Consider the following 22,414-nt stretch of genomic DNA (forward strand, 5'->3'; position numbering starts at 1 on the left):
GTCAAAGAAAAAATTCCTAGGCCTACCCTACTCTATTCTAAAGCAGCAGGGCTTGGGTAAAACCCAGCAGTCTGGCTTTCGCTTTTGTTGTTTACTTGCTCTTGGGGTCAATCTAAAGCAGGAGCTGAGAACCATAGCTCCTGAGTATTGTCAGTGCTTCACAGTTGCCCTTCGAGTCCTGCTTGGGAGTGTTCACATCATTGCTACAAAGGGAACGTACCTGTGGGTGGGTGTCTTGGAGTCTGATGCGTGAGCTGGGGCAGTGGCTGTAGCAGACGCTTTCCAGGGCAAGTTCCTTGAGGAGCTTTGCTGGAGTGATGTTTCAGTCTACTCATGAACCTTGGCTTCCCTTCTCTTTGCTCCTGAGCAGCTCTGTATGGTTTGAAGTAGAGACAATGCCTTTCGGAAGTGTCTGGAAGACAGTGATTGAGAAACAAGGAATCAGAAACTGGGATGAGAGTTTTTCTTAGAAGTAATAAATCACCTAAATGTGCTGCCCCCTTGATTTTGCCAGGCCATCTTGTTGGTGGGGAGCAGGGAGTAAATATAGCCTTTTTTTTTTTTTTTTTTAAATATTTATTTTTTAGTTTTCGGTGGACACAACGTGTTTATTTTATTTTTATGTGGTGCTGAGGATCAAACCCAGCGCCCCGCACATGCCAGGTGAGTGCGCTACCGCTTGAGCCACATCTCCAGCCCAAGATAACCTTTTAAAAATACAATTTTATTTTTTTAAAAGTAATGCATGTGAGCCAGGTCATGGTACACACTCCTGTAATCCCAGCTGCTCAGAATTTCTGAAGTAAGAGGATTGCAAGCTTGAGGCTACCTGGGCAATTTAGTGAGACCCTAAATAAAGTGAAGAACAAGGTTGTGGATTTAGCTCAGTGGTACAGCCTTTGCCTAAATGCATGAGGCCCAGCCTGGGTTCAAACCCTAGTACAGAGGGAAAAAAGAAGTACATATGAATTATAAAAATTTTTGAAATAAAAAAAGAAAAATAAAGAATTTATAAATTTGCTACTTGTAGTTAATCACTCTACACGTTTTGGTGGATGTTAGTACCCACATAAGTAAATATACGCACCTGTGTTATTTCATGAAAATGGGATGATATGGTACAGTAACACCTTTTCCACTAAAGTGTTTATCATGAAAATGTTATTATGTCACTTATAATTTCCTGAGGAACTCCTTTAACACATACCTAAGAAATTTAAAAAATACATATTTTTAGTTATAGATGGACACAATACCTTTAATTAATTAATTTATGTGGTCCTGAGGATTGAGCCCAGTACCTCAGACGTGCTAGGCAAGCAGTAAGCCATAACCTCAAGCCCCGCTAAGAAATTTTTAATGGCTGTAAATTGTTCCATTGTGTAAATATAGCAGTGCATTTTTTCAGGAGGCCCTTGATTGAAAAGCTAGATTATTTGCAGTTTTCCTTATGATGAAATGGGTAGTGAAGAATATTGCTGTAGTGAAATCTTTGTGTCCATGGTATTTCTGTGAGCCATAATCAGAGGAACAGAATTCTTAACCAAAGGCATGGTGATATGTGGCTTCATACCCTGCCAATAGGGTGTAAGCAGCCTGTTTTCCCTTGTAGGAAATGATCATGTTACATGTATAGTCAGTTTTGCTGTTGAAAACTTGTAGAGCATGTGATTGCCCAGTGGTCATTTGCTCCTCTTCAGGAGATAGCTGGCAGAGTAGCATTCTTTGTCCACTGCAGGTTGGTCAGGTCCCTCCTCCACGTTATGCAAGGCTTGCAGTGAAAACTCCAGTGTCCTGCATGGGCCCTGCCCTCTAGAGCCTAGTGCAGCGGAGCCATCAGACATTAACGCAGCGGGTATCGCAGCGGGTATCGTCAAAAAGCACAGTGAGTGCTAGGAGGGAGGAGTGGCAGGATCAGAAGGGCACTAGTGCTGTGTCCTGAGGTCTCCCCGGGAAAGTCATTTCAGCTGAGACCAAGACAAGCAGAGGTGCAGCACATTCCCAGAGAGGGAGCAGTGGGTACAAAGGTCCTGAGCTGAGAAGGCTCATGAAGTTTTGTTTTGTTTTAGATATAAAGTTTGTGTTGATAAAGGATGACTTATTCAGCATGTCTGAGCTGTTATGAGCAGGACAGTCATGGCTGTAATATCTGCAGTAGAAAAACCCAGGAGCTATCTTCAGTGTTCATTACTAGGGAAATGGTTAAGTAAATGGAAACATTTATTCCTGGGAGTACCAGGGTGTGGTAGATCTGCATAAGTGGGCATGTAAGGGGGCCAGAATCTACAGTGGTAGGCAGGATACAGGGTTGTTATGCCTACAGTGTGATCCTGCTTATGCTCAAGCAAGCAGAGAACTCCCTAGGTGGGTGTATATGTATGTGTGCATGTGCAAAGGGAATATTTTGAAGGTTATAGCAGACTTTAGATATAGTTTGATCCTGGTGATAGAAATGGAAGATTTTTTATTAAAATTTTTTTAATACTTTCTTTATTTTTGTCAAAATAAATGAATGGAACTTTGCTGGTCTTGAGTCCTTATCTTCTCTTGGGACAGGGCTACATTTAAGTAAGACTAAAACTAAAATGGAATGTCTTCACCCTCATGCTGCCAGTATCCAGTGGATCCAGTTTTCACTTTTGAGCTCTTCTTCAAGCCCTTTATGGAATGATATCACATGACTCTTACTCTTTTTCTGAGATCTTATAAAGAACTAAGGGAAAACATTTTATAAAATAAAGTAAAAAGTCACTCTCTCTTAAAATTAGCACATGTCCCTTTGGATCTTTTTGTCCATTTTTATATTATAGCATCTTCAGAATCTTAATTTCCCTATGTTTTGGAACATTTTGCCATTACTTATCCTACATATTATTTCAACACTGTTCATCATTTGTTTCTAAGTTCTAAATAAGGCAAAAATCACCAGAAAATGGAGGAATTATGAAATCCCTAGCAGACGATATGGTAAATCAAATAATGGTCATTATTGCATCATCCTTTAACATTCTCAGGGCCTTGCCCAATGTATTGCAAGAAAATGTAGCCAGGCTAGGTGGTGCACTCCTGTAATCCCAGCAGTTTAGAAGGCTGAGCAGGAGGATCGCAAGTTCAAAGCCACCTGCACCAACTTAGTGAGGCCCTAAGCAACTTAGGGAGACTCTGTCTCAAAATAAAAAGGGCTGAGGATATAGCTAAGTGGTTAAGCACCCCTGGGTTCAATCCCTGATACCAAAAAAAAAAAAAAAAAAAAAAAAAAGACTGGAGACACCATCCATTGAGTCTCCTCTTTTGCCTTTCACTGAACCCAGGTGAGAAGTCAGGATTTTCATTTTCCCATCCATAGTGGAAAGAGAAGATTGACAGAGGAGGTCTTTTTCAGTTTTTAGTCTGGTTGGAAGAAAAACACAGAGGCTGATGGCGGCCTTCCACAGGTAGTCTTAGAGGGCACTTGGAGCAGCTAAGTGAGGTCTCAGACTGAGCCTGCAGATTGCAGATGATGGCTTAGTTAAATGTCCTCAAACCCAAGGACTGGTGAGCAAACAATATATTTCTGTGGCAGAAGAAAAGGAAATGTGGAATACTCATTTAGTCTGTCAGGAAGGACTTCCTAAACAACAGTTATCAATAAGAACCTGGGCCATCTCGTTTAGATTAAAAAAACAAAAGCATGTGTAAAAACATTTTTTCATCTTTTATGATGTTTGACTCCAACATTTATTTCTTAACACTTATCTACAAAGTAAGTGGACAAATGTGTGCAAAGGTGATTGGAAGGGAGTAGATCATATAAAAACAACAAAAAATCATTAGATTGATCTTTTTTGGTGTCTATAAATACAAGTGAAAACATTTTGCAGCTGAGGAGCAAAAAAAGATGGTTGTTCTTTCTTCAGCAGCAGTTTGCATCTGTTTGAGAAATAGACAGGACCACACAGGAAGGATCAGAAGTCCTGATAAGCGAGAGCCTCTGGTGTTCTGTAGTGGGTGGCACTTGGCTCAGGCAGGACAGGAGATAGGTGGGGAGTTGCATATGGAGTGCCTATACTAGGAATGAATGAATGCCTTTCAGACCAGAAGTTTGAGGAAAAAGTTTAGGATTTGCTGTTTTAAAATTCTTGTTAAAAGGGCTGGGGATGTGGCTCAAGCGGTAGCGCGCTCGCCTGGCATGCGTGCGGCCAGGGTTCGATCCTCAGCACCACATACAAACAAAGATGTTGTGTCCGCCGAGAACTAAAATAAATAAATATTAAAAAATTAAAAAAAACTGTTAAAAAAAATTCTTGTTAAAATATCAAATGAAATGACTTATCTGTTTATTATGCCTGTTATTTGTAAAAGTGACTAAATATAGAAAAATAAAGGGTTTATTGGCGCCAGATAATAAATGGTGGTGAATATTTTTCCTGGCATATTGAGGGTCAAGCATAGTTCAGAGTGCTTTTTCTTTTTCCTAGTGTTGCTTAGATTTTAATACTGGACCGTACACTAGGGAATTGATGTTAACAGTACTTCCCACCTCGTGAAGGGAAGACTAAGGGCCTGCTAAAGGTTCTTCATCTTACTGGGGAGGATATTGTAGATATGAGTCATTTGCTGCCTCCCCACTTGCAGTATTTGGTCCAACCCAGATGATGTGAAAAAACATACATACATATATATGTGTGTGTATGTGTGTGTGTGTGTGTGTGTGTTTGTGTAATTTGAGTATTGGAGATTGAATTCAGGGGCACTTGACTCCTGAGCCACATCACCAGCTCTATTTTGTATATTATTTAGAGTCAGGGTCTCACTGAATTCCTTAGCACCTCACTTTTGCTGAGGCTGACTTTGAACTCAGAATCCTCCCACCTCAGCCTTCTAAGCCACTGGGGTTATAGGCATGCGCCACCGTGCCTGGCTATATAAAAAATAATTTTATATATAAACCATGTAAACATAGTTTGTATACTTATTTTATATATAAAATAATATAATCTCACTTTCAAATAAATGTGTATGTCATTTCCTGTTTTGCATTTTTATTTCACTGGCTGCTTTGTCCCTGTTGACATTCCGCTAGAAGCAATGGCTTAGAGCAGTGAATCTTAAGTCTGGTTGCTAGTAAAATCACCTGGAAACTCATAAATAAATACTATAAAGTGGATGTCCAACCCACAGGAACTTGAATTCATTTGTCTGGTGGTGGCCTCTCCGCCAGTCCCTTGGAAACTCCAAAGTGACTCTGGCACTGCTCTGGTTGAGAATGACTGGCTTTAAGGTTAAAACTTGGCACTAGATCCATTATTTTTGTCAGTCTTGTGGAACCTCAGTAGAAAAGTAGCATTACGTTAATATAAAGCTGAGAACTTTGAATATACGATGTTGATAAAGGCAGGCAGGAGAATGATTTATGTGAACATTCAAAACATAAATTCATACTATAGAGAGTTTATCCATTAAAAGAACATGGCTGGGAAGGCTACAGTCCCACGTGGTGGGGTGTTAACTGCCATGGGAAGGCTGGTGAGAAGGCTTCACTGCTTTTCTTAAAAAATGAGCTGGGGCTGTAACTCAGTGGTAGAGCACTTGCTCACCGTGTGTGAGGCACAGGATGTGATCCTCAGGGCTGCATATAAATAAATAACTAAAAGGTATAAAAAATACAGTAACATTTTAAAAAATTGATGTCACGAGTACTTAATGTGGGTATTTGTTAAATCGGGGATTTTCTGTTACATTGATATCTGTATCCTTCTGTGTGCTTGAAATAGTTTAGAACTAAAAATAAAAGTTAAGGGCTGGCATTGTGGCTCAGCAGTAGCACGCTTGCCTAGCACATGCGAGGTTCTGGGTTCAATTCACAGCACCACATAAAAATAAGTAAACAAAATAAAGGTATTGTGTCCAACTACAACTAAAAAATAAATTTAAAAAAAAGTTAAAACAAATTGCATGATCCCAACTACTCAGGAGGCTGAGGCAGGAGGATGGCAAGTTTGAGGCCAGTTTGAGCAACTAAACTCTGTCTCAAAAAAGGGGGGCTGGGGAACACTGGGGGCCTACCTCATTGTGGAGTGCTTGCCTAGCATACGCAAAGCCCTGGTTCCATTCCTAGGACTGTAAACAAACAAACAGCTACACAACCATAACAGCAAAAAACTACTAATTGGACTGCAGAATGAGCAACACATTTGAAAATTGGGATATATGCATGGCTCTTGAGGTCTTCTGTCAGCTTCAGCCCCTTTATTTCCACATTTTGTTCTGGTTGCACATAAGGGGAACGTTTGTTTTGACACAGCTACTTAGGATGAGCAAACTTTTTCTTTTCTTTTTTTTTAAAGAGAGAGTGAGAGAGAGAGATAATATTTTAAAAATATTTATTTATTTATTTTTTTAGTTTTCGGCGGACACAACATCTTTGTCTGTATGTGGTGCTGAGGACCGAACCCGGGCCACACGCATGCCAGGCGAGCGCGCTACCGCTTGAGCCACATCCCCAGCCCCTTTTTCTTTTTTTTCTAACAGCTTATTTTAAAAAAATCTTTGGACACTCTTGAAATAGCTGTCAAAAGGCTTTCTTATGAATTAAGTTGGCATAAGTTAATGTTTTGACAGTCTCTAGTGTGTTAATATTTGTTAGGAAGCACATACCTTTTTGATAGTTGCTTTTTTAAAAATTGAGGTGAAGTGTACACATGGAAATTTTTTCAGTGTACAGTTCTGGGGCATTAAATAGATTCTCAGGGTTGTGCAATCATAACTGTCTATTTTCAGAACTTTTTCATCATCCCAAATAGACACTGTACCCCTGAAACAGCAAGTTCCCACTGCCCTTCCCCCGTCCCTGGCGTCCGCTGTTCTGTCTGTGCATCTGCCTGATCTAAGTGCCTCCAGTGGACATTTGTCTTGGCTTTTTTCACTTACTAATCATGTTTTTAAGGTTCATTCATGTTGTGCAAGTTCCAAGTTTTGTTCCCTGTGAAGGCTGCATTTTGTATTTAATCATGAATATTCTCTATTTTGTCTGTCTCTTCGAGTGCCAGTGGACACACCGGGTTTTTACCTTTCAGTTGTGGTGAACGACGCTGCAGTGAACAGCGGTACAGATTCTGTTCAGGGCTCTGCTCAGGTTCCTGGTGTACACCTAGCGGAGGGGAGGGGAGGAGTACCAGGGATCGAACTCTGGGGCACTTGACCAGTGAGCCATCCCCAGCCCTATTTTGTATTTTATTAGAGACAGCGTCTCACTGAGTTGCTTATTGCCTTGCTGTGCTGAGGCTGGCTTTGAACTCTGATCCTCAGGCCTCAGCCTTCCAGGCCACTGGGATTATAGGCGTGTGCCACTGTGCCCGGCTGGGCTTCACTTTTGGATGGAGCACCCAGCTGCTCCACAGCAGCTGCACTGTGTGCTGCCCCTTCGTGTCCACCAGCATTTGCTCTTTTCTGCATTTTTGATAGTAGCCATTCCTGTGGGCATGAAATGGCGTTTTATCATTTTGTTTTGCATTTTTCTAGTGACGTTGAGCATGTTTTAAAATTTATGTCTTTTTTAGCTGTAGGTGGACACAATACCTTTATTTTGTTTATTTATTTTTATGTGGTGCTAAGGATCGAACCCAGCGCCTTGCATGTGCGAGGCAAGTGCTCCACCGCTGAGCCACAACTCCAGCCCCGACGTTGAGCTTGTATGTACTGTTTTTTGGCTTGTACTGTTTCATGTACTGTCGGTCATTTATGTATCTTTGGAGAAATTCACATTTTTGAATTGGTTTGTTTTATTGGTTTTTTGAGTTGTAGTTCTTTGTGTATTCTTCTTGTGAACCCTTTATCAGAAATTTGACTTGCGAATCCCATCCTGCAGATTGTCCTCACTGTGGTCTTTTTCTCCTTTGAGATGGGCTCTCACTCTATTGGCCAGGCTACTGTTGAACTCCTGGGCTCAAGTGATCTCCCGCTTCCACTTCCTGAGTAAACAGGGCTACAGGTGTGCACACTAGCCCAGCTTGCCTCCTTCCCTCTTAGTAGTGTCCTTTGATGCACAAAACTTTTAATTTTTTTTTTAATTAATTAATTTATTTTTTAAGTTCTCGGCAGACACAACATCTTTGTTTGTATGTGGTGCTGAGGATCGAACCTGGGCTGCACGCATGCCAGGCGAGCGTGCTACCGCTTGAGCTACCTCCCCAGCCCATAAACTTTTAATTTTGATGGACTATAATTAATCTATTTTTTGATTTTGCTTGTGGTTTTGGTGTTACATTTAAAAAATCTTGCCAAGTCCACTGTCATGAAGCTTTTCCCCTCTGCTTTCTTCTAACAGCGTCACAGCTCTAGCTTTTTCATTGAAGCTTATCAACTTTGATTTCATTTTTAAATATGATGTGAGGTAAAGATTCTACTTAATTACCGCCCCAACCTTTGGTACCAGGGATTGAGCCCAGGGGCACTTAACCATTCAGCCACATACCCCAGCCCTTTCTATTTATGTATTTATTTTTTAAAAAGTTTTTTTTTTTTTTAAATTTCCTGCTGAACAGTTCTTAATCATTCCTATTTTTTTTTTTTTTAGAGAGATAATTTTTTTTTTTTTTTAATATTTATGTTTTAGTTTTCGGAGGACACAACATCTTTGTTTGTATGTGATGCTGAGGATCGAACCCGGGCCGCATGCATGCCAGGCGAGTGCACTACCGCTTGAGCCACATCCCCAGCCCTAAAAAAAGTTTTTAGTTGTAGATGGACACAATACCTTTATTTTGTTTATTTAGGTTTTTATAATTAAAAAATTTTTTTTTAGGTGTTAATGAACCTTTATTTTATTAATTTATTTATATGCGGTGTTGAAAATTGAACCCAGGGGCTCACACATCTAGGCAAGTGCTCTACCATTGAGCTACAACCCCAGCCCCCTATTTTTTAATTTTGAGACAGGGTCTTGCTAAATTGCTGAGGCTGTCTTTGAACTTGCAGTTCTCCTGCCTCAGTTTCCTAGTCACTGAGATTATAGGTGTGCATCACTGTGCTTTTACACCTAGATATCTGTTTTTTTCCAGTACCATTTATTGAACATAATTTTTTTAACCTTTATTTTTATTTATTTTTATGTGGTGCTGAGGAATGAACCCAGTCACTTACACATGCTAGGCACTGTACTACAACCCCAGCCCATGAACATAATTTTTAAAATACATTGCTTTTTTTTCCCCCAAATATTTATATTTTAGTTATAGATGGACACAATGTCTTTATTTTACCTTATATGGTGCAGAGGATCAAACCCAGTGCCTCACGCATGCTAGGCAAGCACTCTACCTCTGAGCCACAACCCCAGCCCACTTTGCTTTTTTTTTTAAAGTTTAAAATCTATTTAAAAAACAAACTTTAGCTGGTGTGGTGATGCACACATATAATCCCAGCAACTCAGGAGTCTGAGGTAGGAGGATTACATGTTCGAGGCCAGCCTCAGCAATTTAGTGAGGCCCTAAGTAATTTAGCAATGTCCTGCCTCAAAATAAAATGGCCTGGGGATGTAGGTCGGGGGTGGAGCACCCCTGGGTTTAATCTCCAATACCAAACAAACAAACAGATAAATGAATGAATTTCAATCCCGTCTTCTGTGGAACTGCAGCCTCCTGAGGCTCCTTGTGTGAAGACTCTTGGTTGTGTCCTGGGTGCCTATAGAGCCAGCTCCTCAGAAGTCTGACACAGGAAGATGGCTTAAGCCCAGGAGTTTAAGGCTGCTCTGCACAACATAGTGAGATCTTGTTAGAAAGAAAAAAAGGCATCTTCCTGCTTAGGGTTAGTGGACCATCAGAATGTTACGGGAATAGTGAAGAAGCTCAGAGTAGTGAGCCCAGGCTGGGAAGGAAAGCACCACCGGGAAGGAGAGAAGGACTCGTGAATGGCATAGGGGATCAGTTCATTTTGTCTGGAATTATACTCTAGATTGTAGCAATTTTTTTTTGAACCTAGGTTTGTTTTCTCTCTCTCTCTCTCTCTCTCTCTCTCTCTCTCTCTCTCTCTCTCTCTCTCTCTCCTGTTTTACTTTTTTTTATCACAGCTGGATGTGTTCATCCAGTGTGGTTGGGAATCTACCTGATAAAATTAAGGAACTGTCACCTTGGATAGTCTTGCCCTCGTTGATGTAGCGCTTTCAGCTGGGAGTCCTGCCTGGGAATCCTGATGTTGGAAACAGGACTTTACAGATTCTCTGACAGAAACTCAGAAGCAGTAATGTGAAGGGCAGCCGTTCCTCTGCATGTTTGGACTCTTTGCTGTCGCCAAGCTCATCTAGTTTCTGGTGCCATCGCTGCAGTGCAGTGTAAAACCTGGGATCACCTCGCAGAGGGGATGTCCCTCCCTGCTCCTCTCTGGTCCTGTTTCTGGCTGCAGGGCTGTAAAAACACCTTGTTATAAAGATAGACTCTCTGCCCTATGTTGAGGACAAGATTTCATTAGTTTGCATCTTGAATTTTGCCAGTGCCTGAGTATAACATGGCAGTTATAACTTTATGGGATTTTATGGCCAAACAAAAAGCCCCATGTTCACATTCCACACAGGCCTGTGTGTTCGACTCTCCCCAGTAGTGGCCTCGGTGCTCGAGCACATTGGAGGTCACCTCTTAGGTAGCGCAGGTGTCTCACGGCAGCGCGGTTGGCTGATTGATACCACAGGTCTGCTGTGTGCACCTCGTTATGGTGGATCTCTAAGGTACTTTCTGACCCATGTTGGACAGAGTCCTTTTTTTAACCTTTAAAATTCAGAAACACATGGTACACATGTGACCTTGGTCACTGGTTTACTGTTAAGTCCATAAAGACAAGGTTCAGTGCCTTTAAGGTTTATTGAGGCTGGAATGTTAATGCTTTTGATAAAAGGTAACTACTAAACAGTTATTCTTCTTTTAGATGAATGGAAGAGAATCAGAAGAAGAAAATCTCAATAAATCTGAAATAAGTCAAGTGTTTGAGATTGCACTCAAACGGAACTTGCCTGTGAATTTCGAGGTAAGTTTATTTTTCATGTAGGACTTTGTATTATAAAATATGTAGAATTCCTCATAGGCGTGATTCCCCCCCAAGTATCATTTGAATAATATAAAATGTGAACCTTCACATTTAAGATTCAGAGTTTCTGTTCAGCAAAGCAGTGTTATTAATTTCTCCTGGAGTCTAACCTAGGGGTGTCCTTGGCTCTGTAGCCTGGCCATGCGTGGCCTCAGTTCGTCTGTGAACGTCCTGAGGTGGCTGGCAGAATACTGGTCTCTTTACTCACATACTCTTTAGGACAGAGGGTTCCTTGCATTCATAAGTCTTAAAAGCGTCTTTTCCTCCAAAATATTGAGAATTTCTTTTAGTGTTCCAGACAACCTTATCAGTAACTTTGAAAAAGATACTGGTTTTGTCATTGTCCATGTCTGCCCCCTGATCCATCTGTTTAATCACTTTCATTGGTTGTTGGGGATTTTGTAATCTAAAAGCAATTTTAGGGACTGGGACTGTGGCTCAGCGGTAAAGCGCTCGCCTAGCATGTGATGAAAGACCCTGAGTTCGATCCTCAGCACCACATAAAAATAAATAAAGGTATTGTGTCCAGCTGCAAATTAAAAAAAAAAAAAAAAAGTGTCTGATTAAAATAAATAAAAGCAATTTTAAGGGTTCCTTGTTCAAAATTGAAAACAGAATTCATTTAATGTTTTCTTCAGAAACAACATAGTCTGTCCATAGACTGGGAAGGTAAAGGAGGAATTTTTTTTTCTCTTTTGAATTTTCCCTTATGGTTTGATGCATGGCAAATTTATTCTTCTTGATCCCATACTTTATCATGGACTTATTTTTGCAAAGCCTATGTGAAGTTTATTATCCTGTAAAATACTTCAGCTTTGTAGCCTCTTTTGCAGTTACAGGTGACCCTCAGATTTCATTGCCTGTCTTCAACTCTGCACCTTCTCCTCTCATGTGCTAGTGCCCTGAACTCACCCCATATTTATTCCCTCACCTGCCCCTGAGTGAGGCCAATTTCTGACCTACAGCCTTGGGTGCTTTCTGTTTGCCAAGCAGGACTGGTCTGTGTGCGGGGATCTTCCTTGTCCCCTCCATTGCCCCAACACCACCCTCTGGCTCTGTTGCCTCCCTCCTGGGGTAAGAGCCTCCTGCTCCTGCAGGCCTTGCCACCTTTCTCCTTATGTTGGGGCAGCAGAGACGGGGTTGGGGAAGAGGGGATACGGGACAACTGGTTTTTGAGTAGGGACTAGTTGGGACCTGCACCCCAAAGTATTCATAAGACCTCCTTAGGCACCTGTTGTAAGAGAGGGAAGAAGTATTCCTTTTCTCCCTTGCTTAGGGTTAATATGACAGGAAAATGTTTTTTTTAAAGATTGGAGGGAGGTGTGGAGAGTGGAGATGCCTGGCCCCTCACATCATCTCAGGGTTAGAGTTGACTGCTTGTGGGGAGGGCCTGGATTTCTGTGAAGTCAGCAGCAACTCTTGTGAGTCACCTGCTCACAAGAGTTGCTGCCCTGCCTGAGAGTTGTAGAACTTTCTGGAACTTTATGCATTTTCTCTGTGGAGTCTGGGGTGGGGACCAGATTGCTTCTCACCTCCATTTTTCTTTATCTTTCAGATTTGTCTTTGAAACCTGTGTTAAGGAATGTGTAGCGTTTAAGTAGTCGGCCCATAAGACACATTGTAGGAGTGCCCTCTGGTGGTTAATATCTTTTTTAATTTTTTTTTTTTTTTTTGGTAATTGTAGATGGAGAGCATGCCTTTATTATTTATTTATTTTAATATGGTGCTGAGGATCGAACCCAGTGCCTCACATGTGCTAGGCAAGTGCTTTGCCACTGAGCAAAAGCCACAGCCCAGATTAATATCTTCTTAATTAATACTTTTAAAACAGTTTGTTGGTGGCACAGAGTTTGTAATATGAGTACTTTTCATTGTGTAACTCCTATGTCAGGAGGTTCATATTCTTCATTACATTGAGCAAGGACTCTGTTTTGCATCTAGAAGATTGCCTGGTGCATATATCAGATGCTTAGGAACTGTTTCCTGAATAAATTAACATAGTAGTCAATTTTTGAAAAGATTTTGGTTGTAAAGTCTGTCATGTAGGAAGATAGGATAGGTGTTGATAGGAGAAGGCAGGAGCCATCGAACAGCGTTTTTGAAAAATGCAGCCTGCCTTTGATGGAACGGCTTGGCTTACGGAAGCTGTGCAGACCTCACAGGCCCTAGGCGATGGTCCCTAGGAGATGGTGAACACACTCCCTGGGGGACAGGGGCTGTGATTTGAAGTGAGCCATAGGCTACCCTGTGATTTCAAGTCTGGTCTGAGGATGTGGAAAGCATTGTTCTGGGAAGGAATATTCCAGAATCTAGGTGTCGGCGTAAGGGGCTCCTGAGGAAGTTTTTTGGCAACCCCTGCAGGTGCCTGTGTAGTTTGGTTCTTTGCAACACCTCCTTCTCCCTGAAGGGAATGGGCTTTGAAGGGGACAGACTTTGGGGCTGTGGTGCCTCTTGACCCCCTTTAGCCCTGCACAGCCAATTCTTGGGCTCAAGCTCTTTCCTGGACAGTTTTTCAACCTTTTATTTAAAAAAATTTCAAACCTATGGAAAAGTTGCAAGAACAGCATAGTGAATGTGTCCTTCACTTAGATTCAGCAACTGTGAACATTTTACCACATCTCCTTTTCTTTTTCTGTAATATTGTTTTAGTTTCCATTTTTATTTTTGCTGAATCATTTGAGAGTAATTGTCAGATATGATGCTCTTTATTTCCAATATTTCAGCATGTATATTTTAAGAGTAAGAATATTATTTTAAAGAAACACAGTTAGTTGCCTAATAGAGTAAATTCAGCACTCTGCACTACCATCACCCACACATCGTGTGTTCACGTGTGGCCACTTGTCCCAGTGGTGTCCTGGATAGAAATCTTTGCTGCCTCTAGTGTTCAGCACAGCGCCTCACCTCGAATTTAGTCAAAGTCTGTTTGCTCTCCTTTAACCTCTGTCAGCTCCTCAGTATTTGATGACTTGAACATGTGTAGAGGTCACTTGTAAAATGGTCCTCATTTGGGGCACATCTGATTGCTCATGCATTATGTGTGCTTTGGCAGGACACCTCAGGAGTGATGTTGGTCCTTCTCAGGGGTCACATGTTGTCTGTTGGTTTCAGGGCTCTACACCAGATGTGGGGACTCTGGAGGCTATGCCCTCCCAGCTTCCTCTATAGCTCCAGGCAGTGAGGATCCTGGAAGCGTCACCCATCACTGTGTTCAGGAGGATGATCTGCATTTATGCATTGGCGTTCCACTGTCAAGAGAACTTCTTCACCCTCTCTTGCATTGTAGCTGAATAGATGTGTTTCTTTTTATTTTATTTGGGGTATTTCTCCTTGTCATAATCATTCATTTTGATGTCCAGAGTGCCCCTCAGGCTGGCTCCTGTGTCCTTTGACTTGCTCCATCACCTTGTTTGGTGTGTGGAGGGTCAGGTTTCTTGAGGTAGTTTATATGAAGTCACCCTTTTCTAGCGTGGTGTGTTAGGACACGTGTACATAGCTGTGGGCACATGTCCATCAGGATGCAGGACATCTCTTACCCTGTCAGCCTCTGGTGGCTGCTAATCTGAATTCTCTCCCCATAATTTTGCCTTTTTTAGAATATTATGGATAATGTATGATTTTGGTTTCACATGCATGCCATGTTTTTGAGTTCCCTCCAGATGTGTGCATTGGTAATTTATTCCTGAGTAGTAGTCTTGTGTATGAGTGTGAAACAGCCTAAGCATTGTCCAGGAGAGGGGCATTTGAACAGGTTCCTTTTGGGGACTGTTAAGAATAAAGCTGCTGATATTCTTCTGTAAGTTTTCTTGTGTACATGTGCACTCAGAATCACTCAGTTATAGGGTAGATATTTTAATTTTAATAAAAAATTGCCAGTTTCCCAAAATGACTGTACCGATTTGCATTCTAACACTTAATATTGTAAATCCCCCTCTCCATCCCCAGCATGGTAGGCAAGTGCTCTGTAGCACTGAGCTGTATCACTGGTCTTTAAAAAATTTTATTAGATACATATCTGAATATGTATCTGCTAACTTTGTGGACATCAGGTTTTCTTCTGAGACCTTTATGGTTTTAGCTTTCACATTTAGGTCTGTGATCTGGGTCTATGATCCAAGTAAAGTTTTTTCTTTTTTAAAATTACAGGACAGAGTCTCACTGAATCACCCAGGTTGGCCTTGAACTTGCCATCCTCCTGCCTCAGCCTCCCAGGTCATTGGGGTTACCAATGTGTGCTGCTGCACCTACCTGAGTTCAGTTAATTTTTGTTTATAAATCAGTGATCACGGCTCAGTCTCCCCAGCACCTTGCCGTGTGGAAATCTAGTACCTCTTTTAAACTTTTTGATTGTTTTTTTGTGTTTGCTGAAAGTCAAGTGACTATCTCTGTGCAGTCTGTTCCTGTACTTTGTTCTGTGGATTTGTTTGTGTATCCTTACTCAATATTATGACAGTATAGCTGCTGTAACTTTAGAGGAATTCTTGGAATCTGGTAGTGTAAGTCTTCTAATGTTGTTGCTCTTTTAAGTGTCGTGGCTAATGTACATTGGATTTGATTTTTATTTTCCTTCCATGTGATTATGTGATCGCTTCAGTATATAGTCATTTCTGTTGATACTCAATTTTAGGTCTCCTAAAATTTGTTTACCTAGCTTAAAAACAAGTGTTAAACACAAATGGTTCCAAAATTTCAAAACTACACAAAAGATGTCTCCTGCAGTGTGTCTCCATTCTGACCCTCCCACCTGTGGTAGCTTATTGTCGATTTCTGCTTTATCCCTCCTGTGTGTCTTTTTGCAAAAATAAGCATATAAACACGTGTGTCTATATATATAATTTTTATGTATTTGTGAATACATTTATAAACCTTTTTTCTTAGAGTTAAATTACTAGACCGTATACTCTCTGACTGTTCCTTTTTTCCACTTAATATATGCTGGAATTCACCTTCTATCAGGGCTTAGAGATTTTTAAAATTCTTTTTTACGGTTGCTTAGCAGCCAGTATTTAGCAAGCTCTGTCTTGGCTGGAGACTCCGAGCAAATAATAAACTTGAACTCTGTGCTGCAGTGATTTCTGGGCTTTTCTGGGCCAGCTTCTGCTGGTTGTAGTGGCTCACACTGAACTCAGGACCTTGGGGAAGACGTGAGCCATTCTGATGGGGTGGAGTGAAAAAGTCCCCCTTTCAGGCCTGTTTCAGGCTCAAGAAATAAACCAGTTTGAAAAGTAGGAAGAAAGGGAAGGAGAGGCTTTCAGACCCCAGGCTTACTGTCCTGCTGTAGATGTGCCTTCGTTTCGTGGTCCCTGTCCCAGTGCCCTTGATCTGTGTGCTTCACCAGGAGAGAGTGTGCCAACCAGTGTGCCCCACAGCTTCTAGCGAGCGTCTGTCACACTTTCACTCAGTCTTTCCCTCTGACACAGGTGGCCCGGGAGAGTGGCCCGCCCCACATGAAGAGCTTCGTGACCAGGGTTTCTGTTGGGGAGTTCGTGGGGGAAGGGGAAGGGAAGAGCAAGAAGATTTCCAAGAAGAACGCGGCCCGTGCTGTGCTCGAGGAGCTCAGGAAGCTGCCCCCTCTGCCTGCCATGGAGCGTGTGAAGCCCAGGATCAAAAGGAAAACCAAGCCCACAGGCAAGGTGCGACCCTTTCTGAACAAAGGGCCACCATCATTGCCCCACGGGGTGGAGGGTTAGAATCCTGGTGGTGGCTTCTCCAGAACTAAAGGGGCAGGACTAAAAGCACATGCTAGGCATGATAGACACTTTACAGATGCCACACAGGAGCCACAGTCAGGTAAAGACAAGGCCACTGAGTGGGTTCAGGACCTCATGCCTGTGGGGCATATGGTGAGAGTGGAACCTCTGTGCAGTGACCACCTCGGGTCCTGAGGTGGTGGGAGGGACATGTGAGGCAGGTGGGGAAGGAGTTTACTGAATGCTGCTTCCTTTTGGATTTTGAGCTCTACTAATGGACCTGTCAGAACATATTGATCCCTCCTTACAGCCAGAAGAGGGGCAGGGTTCCACTGGGGGACGTGTGTGAGTGCTAGGATTTTCTTCCTTAAACATTAGCATTACACTCTTTCCTTTGTGCTTAAGGGGTCCTGGAAATGCTCCTGGTAGTGGAATGGATGAGCAGTACTTGGCACAGAAGCAGGCCAACAGGCAAGAAGTAGGATTCTTAGCTTCTTCCCATCAGTTGGAGTTTTTTTTTTTTTTTTTTTTTTTTTTTTAAAGGGGCAGGATTAAAAGCACATGCTAGGCTTAAAACAAAAAAACAAAAAAAACTTGGTGTAATGGTTTCTGGATTTTAAGTCATTGTTAGGGAGGCTGGAAACCATCATAGTGTGGTGGTCTGTCCTCCACATCTGTGTTTCCCATCCATGGAGTCCCTCAATCTTGGAATAAAAATACTTGGGAAAAAAATGTCTGGTGGCATTATACAGAGCCTTTTCCCTTGTCAGTCTTCCCTAAACAATACAGCATAGCACCTCTTTACATGGTATTTGCATTGTTATAAACTGTCTAGCAATGATCTAAAGTTCGGGAGGATGTACAGAAGCTCATGTGCACAATGCACCATTTTACATAAGGGACGCGTGCAGTTGGAGTTTTTGGTGTCCTTGTAGGATCCGGGAACAATCCCCTGCAGATACTGAGGGACAACTGTACAGATTTCTGGGGAGTTTTAGAAATGGGAGTTTTAAATTTTTCTACCTCTTCATTTACTGTCATATAAGGAAACTTTTTAAAGAGCAGCACTCAGCTTGGTGTAGTGGCTCATGCCTGTATCCCAGCTCCTCTGTAGGCTAAGGCAGGGGATCGTTTAAGGCCAGCCTGGGCAACACAGTGGAAAAAAGAAAGAAAGCCACTATTGCAGTGATGCTCACCTGTTCAGTGAAATATTGATGTTGTTTTGGAAAGACCTCACCTCAGGATGATCAGAAAGTCATAAACATGTGATGAATTCTGAGCCATTAAGTCAGTGTAAGGTCTCATAGCTCCCGTCACATGCTGACTCTGAACCAGCCGGGTCTTTCTTGGGAGCAACGTGGCGCACAGTTTCTCCATATAGCGTTTCTTCCTCAGCTACAGACAAGCCCAGAGTATGGCCAAGGGATGAATCCCATCAGCAGACTGGCCCAGATCCAGCAGGCCAAGAAGGAGAAGGAGCCGGAGTACACGCTGCTTACCGAGCGAGGCCTCCCCCGTCGCAGGGAGTTCGTGATGCAGGTGGGTGGCGTGGCTGGGTCGTCCTTCTCTGACCACAACCAGACCTTGTATAAGTCCAGTCCAGGGGCTGGGAGCTTTCCTGAGGAGGCCAGTCCACTCTGCCATCACGAAGAATGTGCTGCTTGCAGTGATGTGGCAGTTTAGAGATGCCCACTGGCCGCTTACCTCAGGTGCTGCCATGTTCACGGGCGGAAGGTGGAGAGAGTGCTAGGCTGGTGGGTTCTGGGCGAGTCTTTCTTCCTCATCTCCTTGGAGGTTTATGATGATCTTTGCAGAAGATAAATAATACAAGTACTATCAACTGATCTGTTCCTGCTCCGTGTGCAGGGCCTGGACCATGGGGTTGGCTCTTCCTTAGACTAGGGTGAAGCTCACAGGGGCACGGAGGGTTTCTCCTTGTGCTGGGTTTATTAAGCAGTTACTTCTTATGGGCACCTTAACTTACTTGCAACCTGAATTTAATTATTTTCTAATGAAAAACAGAATACAGCAGTCTTTCCCTATTCTGAGGTTTTACTTTCTGGAGTTTTACCATGGTCACCCTGGGTCTAAAAATATTAAATGGAAAATTCCAGAAATAAACAATTTATAAGTTTGTTTTTTTTTTTTTAAGAGAAGAGAGAGAGCGAGAGAGAGATGGAATCTTCTTTGTAGATGGACACAATACAATACCTTTATTTATTTTTCTTTATGTGGTGCTGAGAATCAAACCCAGGTCCCACCCGTGCTAGGCGAGCGCTCTACCGCTGAGCCACAATCCCAGCCCAACAATTTGTAAGTTTTAAGTTGCTCACCATTCTGAGTAGCAGGGTACCTTGAGCCATTCTGCTCCATCCCAGAAAATTCTTTTGTCCAGTGTACACATGGTGTATACTCCACCTGCTCATTCACTATGTAGTAGCCACCTTGATTACTAGATGGACTGCAATGGTGTCAGGGCCTGGTGAGTGCAGTGTTGGGTGTCCACTGAGGGGTTGGAATATGCCTTCTCAGAAAAAGGACCTGCTGCATTTGACTCTTGTGTGGCAATTTGCGACTCATGAACTGTCTGTCGTCCTGGTGTTTCTTCTGCCGTGTCAGGAGACAAGAGGAAATGAGCCTCACATTCTCTAAGAGGAAACCACACTTTATGGAGAGAATCGGTTTGCCCGAGACAGGTGGCTGGGAGACAGCTAGATGGGAATCATCCTAGGACCCTCTTCAACCAGAGAAGGGTTTCCTTGATCCTGTTCTTGTGACATTGTGCTTTTGGTTTTAGCAGCCAGGTACCTTGGTCAGGACCAATTTAGGAAGAGGGTGTAAGCAGGTGTGCCAGGATATGTTTAGCAATCAGCTTTTAGGGAAAGGTGGCATGGCTGGAAGGAGGTGCCCAGGTAGATGTCTTTAGAAGCACATGCACGTACATTTGGACATACTCTAGATTCCATTGATGGAAAGGGGTGTGGCACACAGCTTGGATAGGATTCTCTTTTATTTGTTTGTTTGTTTGTTTTTTTTATACATAACGGTAGAATGTATTATACTCTATGTATCACACATACATAGAGTATAACTTCCCATTCTTGTGAAAGTTATATTGTTGTGTGTTCATATATGAACATAGGGAAGTTACGGAAGACCCATTCCCCCTCCCTCACATATAATTCTCTTTATCATAAATTTCATACACCTAGAACTTCACTGTGAAAATCACCAACACCAGTGTAACAGAATCAGCACTTAATGCTTTATTACAAGATCCGGTTTAGCTGGGTGCACCTGTGATTGATCTCAGCTACTTGGGAGCATCACAAATTCAAAGCCAGCCTGGGCAACTTAGCAAGACCCTGTTTCAAAATTTAAAATAATAAAAAAAGGGCTGGAGATATAGCTCAGTGGTAGAGTGCCCCTGAGTTTAGTCCTCAGTACTAAGGGGGAAAAGAAAAAACAGTATCCAGTTTAGCAAAGAGGTTGCTTATGTTATTGACAAATCCATAATTTAGATTTTAATTCTAGCATGAATATTGGTTGATGGTTTTGTTTACTTTAACAAATAAGATGAAAGGAAAGCCATGATAATGTAACTTTGCCTACTTATAAATGATCAGTGCTTTCTCTGCTGAACTGGATAACTTTTACAGCCTGGCAAAGGCTTCAGTTTCTTGTAGAGTTTAATGGCTGCAGACTTCACATACTTTTAAACGTAATCTGCATTAATAACCTTTTCTCCAACACTTTTAAGTTCAGAATTTGTCAGTAAATAACTTAATATCAAATAGGAAAACTGGTGGATGTCTGTGGTGCATATATTCCCACAACAGCTGATTCAAGTTTTTAGCACCTCTGGTCTTAGAGTCGGGAAGAGAGATGTGCAGTGGCAGACAGGCGCACTGTCATATCCGACTTCCTCACGTTGATATGATGATGGGCAGCCCCTCAGGAGCAGAGATGGCTGAAATGTGGTCAAGTGGGAAGTGCTGAGTTTTGAGTATTCAATGTCTCTGTGAAGTATACGCTTATGTCATCTACGGTTTCATAAAGGCCACTTTTAACAGCCAGCTCTCCAAATTCCCAGATATTCAGTAACTGGCTCCCATGGAGTGGGGCAGGCAAGCTGCAGAGCAGCCTGTCAACTCTGCCATCCAGCTTTGCCCATTGCCAGGTTCCTTGGCCAGCATGCCAGCCCATGCCTGCTTGTTGCTGAGGGTAAGCACTGCCTGTTCTGACTGCCTTGTTCAGGTGAAGGTGGGAAACCACACTGCAGAAGGAACGGGCACCAATAAGAAGGTGGCCAAACGCAACGCAGCTGAGAACATGCTGGAGATCCTTGGTTTTAAAGTCCCACAGGCCCAGCCCACTAAACCTGCACTCAAGTCAGAGGAGAAGGTAAGCGCTCAGGGTCCTGCTTACAGCATGGCTTCCTCCCCAGCCCTGGGAACCCCGGCATCTGCGGGGCAGGCCCAGGGGGAGGTGTCCTCCTCCTCCCTGCAGCGGAGCCGCTCTGCCAGCAGCCTCTGAACAGTTTGGACCAGATAGTGCACTCGGGGATTTCCTACCCAGGGGCTCCAGACAAGGCTTGGGGCCAAGCACTTCTGTGTCAGTGTCCTTGCGGTCTGTGGAGACTTCACTGGAGGGCAGCTTGTTCCTGTCAAAGTTTGTAGGATGATGGGGCCTGACTTTAAGGAGGGTGATTCTGTCATTTGAGCTTTGAAAGTGATGCCTACAGGAAAGATTGATAATGCTTACACTTTTGTTGTGGAGAAGGCTTTGGTTTTTTGGGCCAGTGAGCTGGTGTGATATTAGGCCAAATCTGTGGGATTGGGAATTCTTTTCTTTTAATAGAACAAAAGATGAAAGTGATTCCATATTGGAAAATCACTTTTGCCAACACAGCCTTGGATGCCCTCTTATTTCCAGTCACTGACAACCTGTTGGGATAAACCTGAAATCAGGAGTGGCCACTCATCCTGCCAGTTGTATTGATAAAGGCCACACAGTTCATCATTGGGACCCCGAACATTTGTCATAGAGTTGGTATTTGGGTTTTTCATTTCAAAAATCTTGCAGAGCATTCATTAGCATCCTTATCTTGTTAGTTTTCAGAAACGGATCAAATTTTAGATAGCAACATCCCCCACCCGTGAAGTGTTACCTTAAGAAGTGTCATCTGATTCCTAGATTGGGAATCGGCTCCAGGAAACAGTCTTGATACATGGTCAGCTTTCATCTAAGAGCTCCTTTCCCACTTGGATCTGCTCCTACATACTAGCACCTTCTTCTGGTCAAGCCCCCCACCTCCACCCCTACCCCATGCTCCGAGGGAGAGTGGCTCTGCCTGTGCGGGGCTGTCGCCACCCTCAGTGTTCTGTGGATGGGCAGGTGTCGGGTAGGGCAGGGTTTTCCCACTGAAGACCTCGTTTGAGCCAGTTGGGTTTGTAGTTCTGGGTAGCAGGAACTGCGATGTCAATGGCTTCATTTATACTCATACCTGTCCTTCTTCCCCCCCTCCCATTTAAGACACCAATAAAGAAACCAGGGGATGGAAGAAAAGTAACCTTTTTTGAACCTGGCTCTGGGGACGAAAATGGGACTAGTAAGTGTGATCTTTGTGTGAACCTGGGGATTGCATGCTTCCTGAGTGAGCGGTATGACTC

General features: G+C 42.8%; 1 protein-coding gene across 7 annotated transcripts in view; it reads left to right on the forward strand.

Annotated features, from left to right (window-relative positions):
* Stau1 (staufen double-stranded RNA binding protein 1) overlaps positions 1-22,414 on the forward strand; it is a 55,033-nt gene that overhangs the window by 28,541 nt on the left and 4,078 nt on the right. For 5 of the 7 annotated variants that reach the window (XM_076851976.1, XM_076851968.1, XM_076851971.1 and 2 more), the window contains 5 exons: positions 10,894-10,992; positions 16,455-16,685; positions 18,138-18,281; positions 21,000-21,146; positions 22,278-22,353. In XM_076851976.1, the coding sequence (XP_076708091.1) occupies positions 10,894-10,992; positions 16,455-16,685; positions 18,138-18,281; positions 21,000-21,146; positions 22,278-22,353 (697 nt within the window). The remainder of the gene's footprint in view (positions 1-10,893; positions 10,993-16,454; positions 16,686-18,137; positions 18,282-20,999; positions 21,147-22,277; positions 22,354-22,414) is intronic. The other 2 variants (XM_076851977.1, XM_076851970.1) reach the window with 1 other exon arrangement.

Source organism: Callospermophilus lateralis, chromosome 3, assembly GCF_048772815.1.
Source record: "Callospermophilus lateralis isolate mCalLat2 chromosome 3, mCalLat2.hap1, whole genome shotgun sequence".
Taxonomy (NCBI): domain Eukaryota; kingdom Metazoa; phylum Chordata; class Mammalia; order Rodentia; family Sciuridae; genus Callospermophilus; species Callospermophilus lateralis.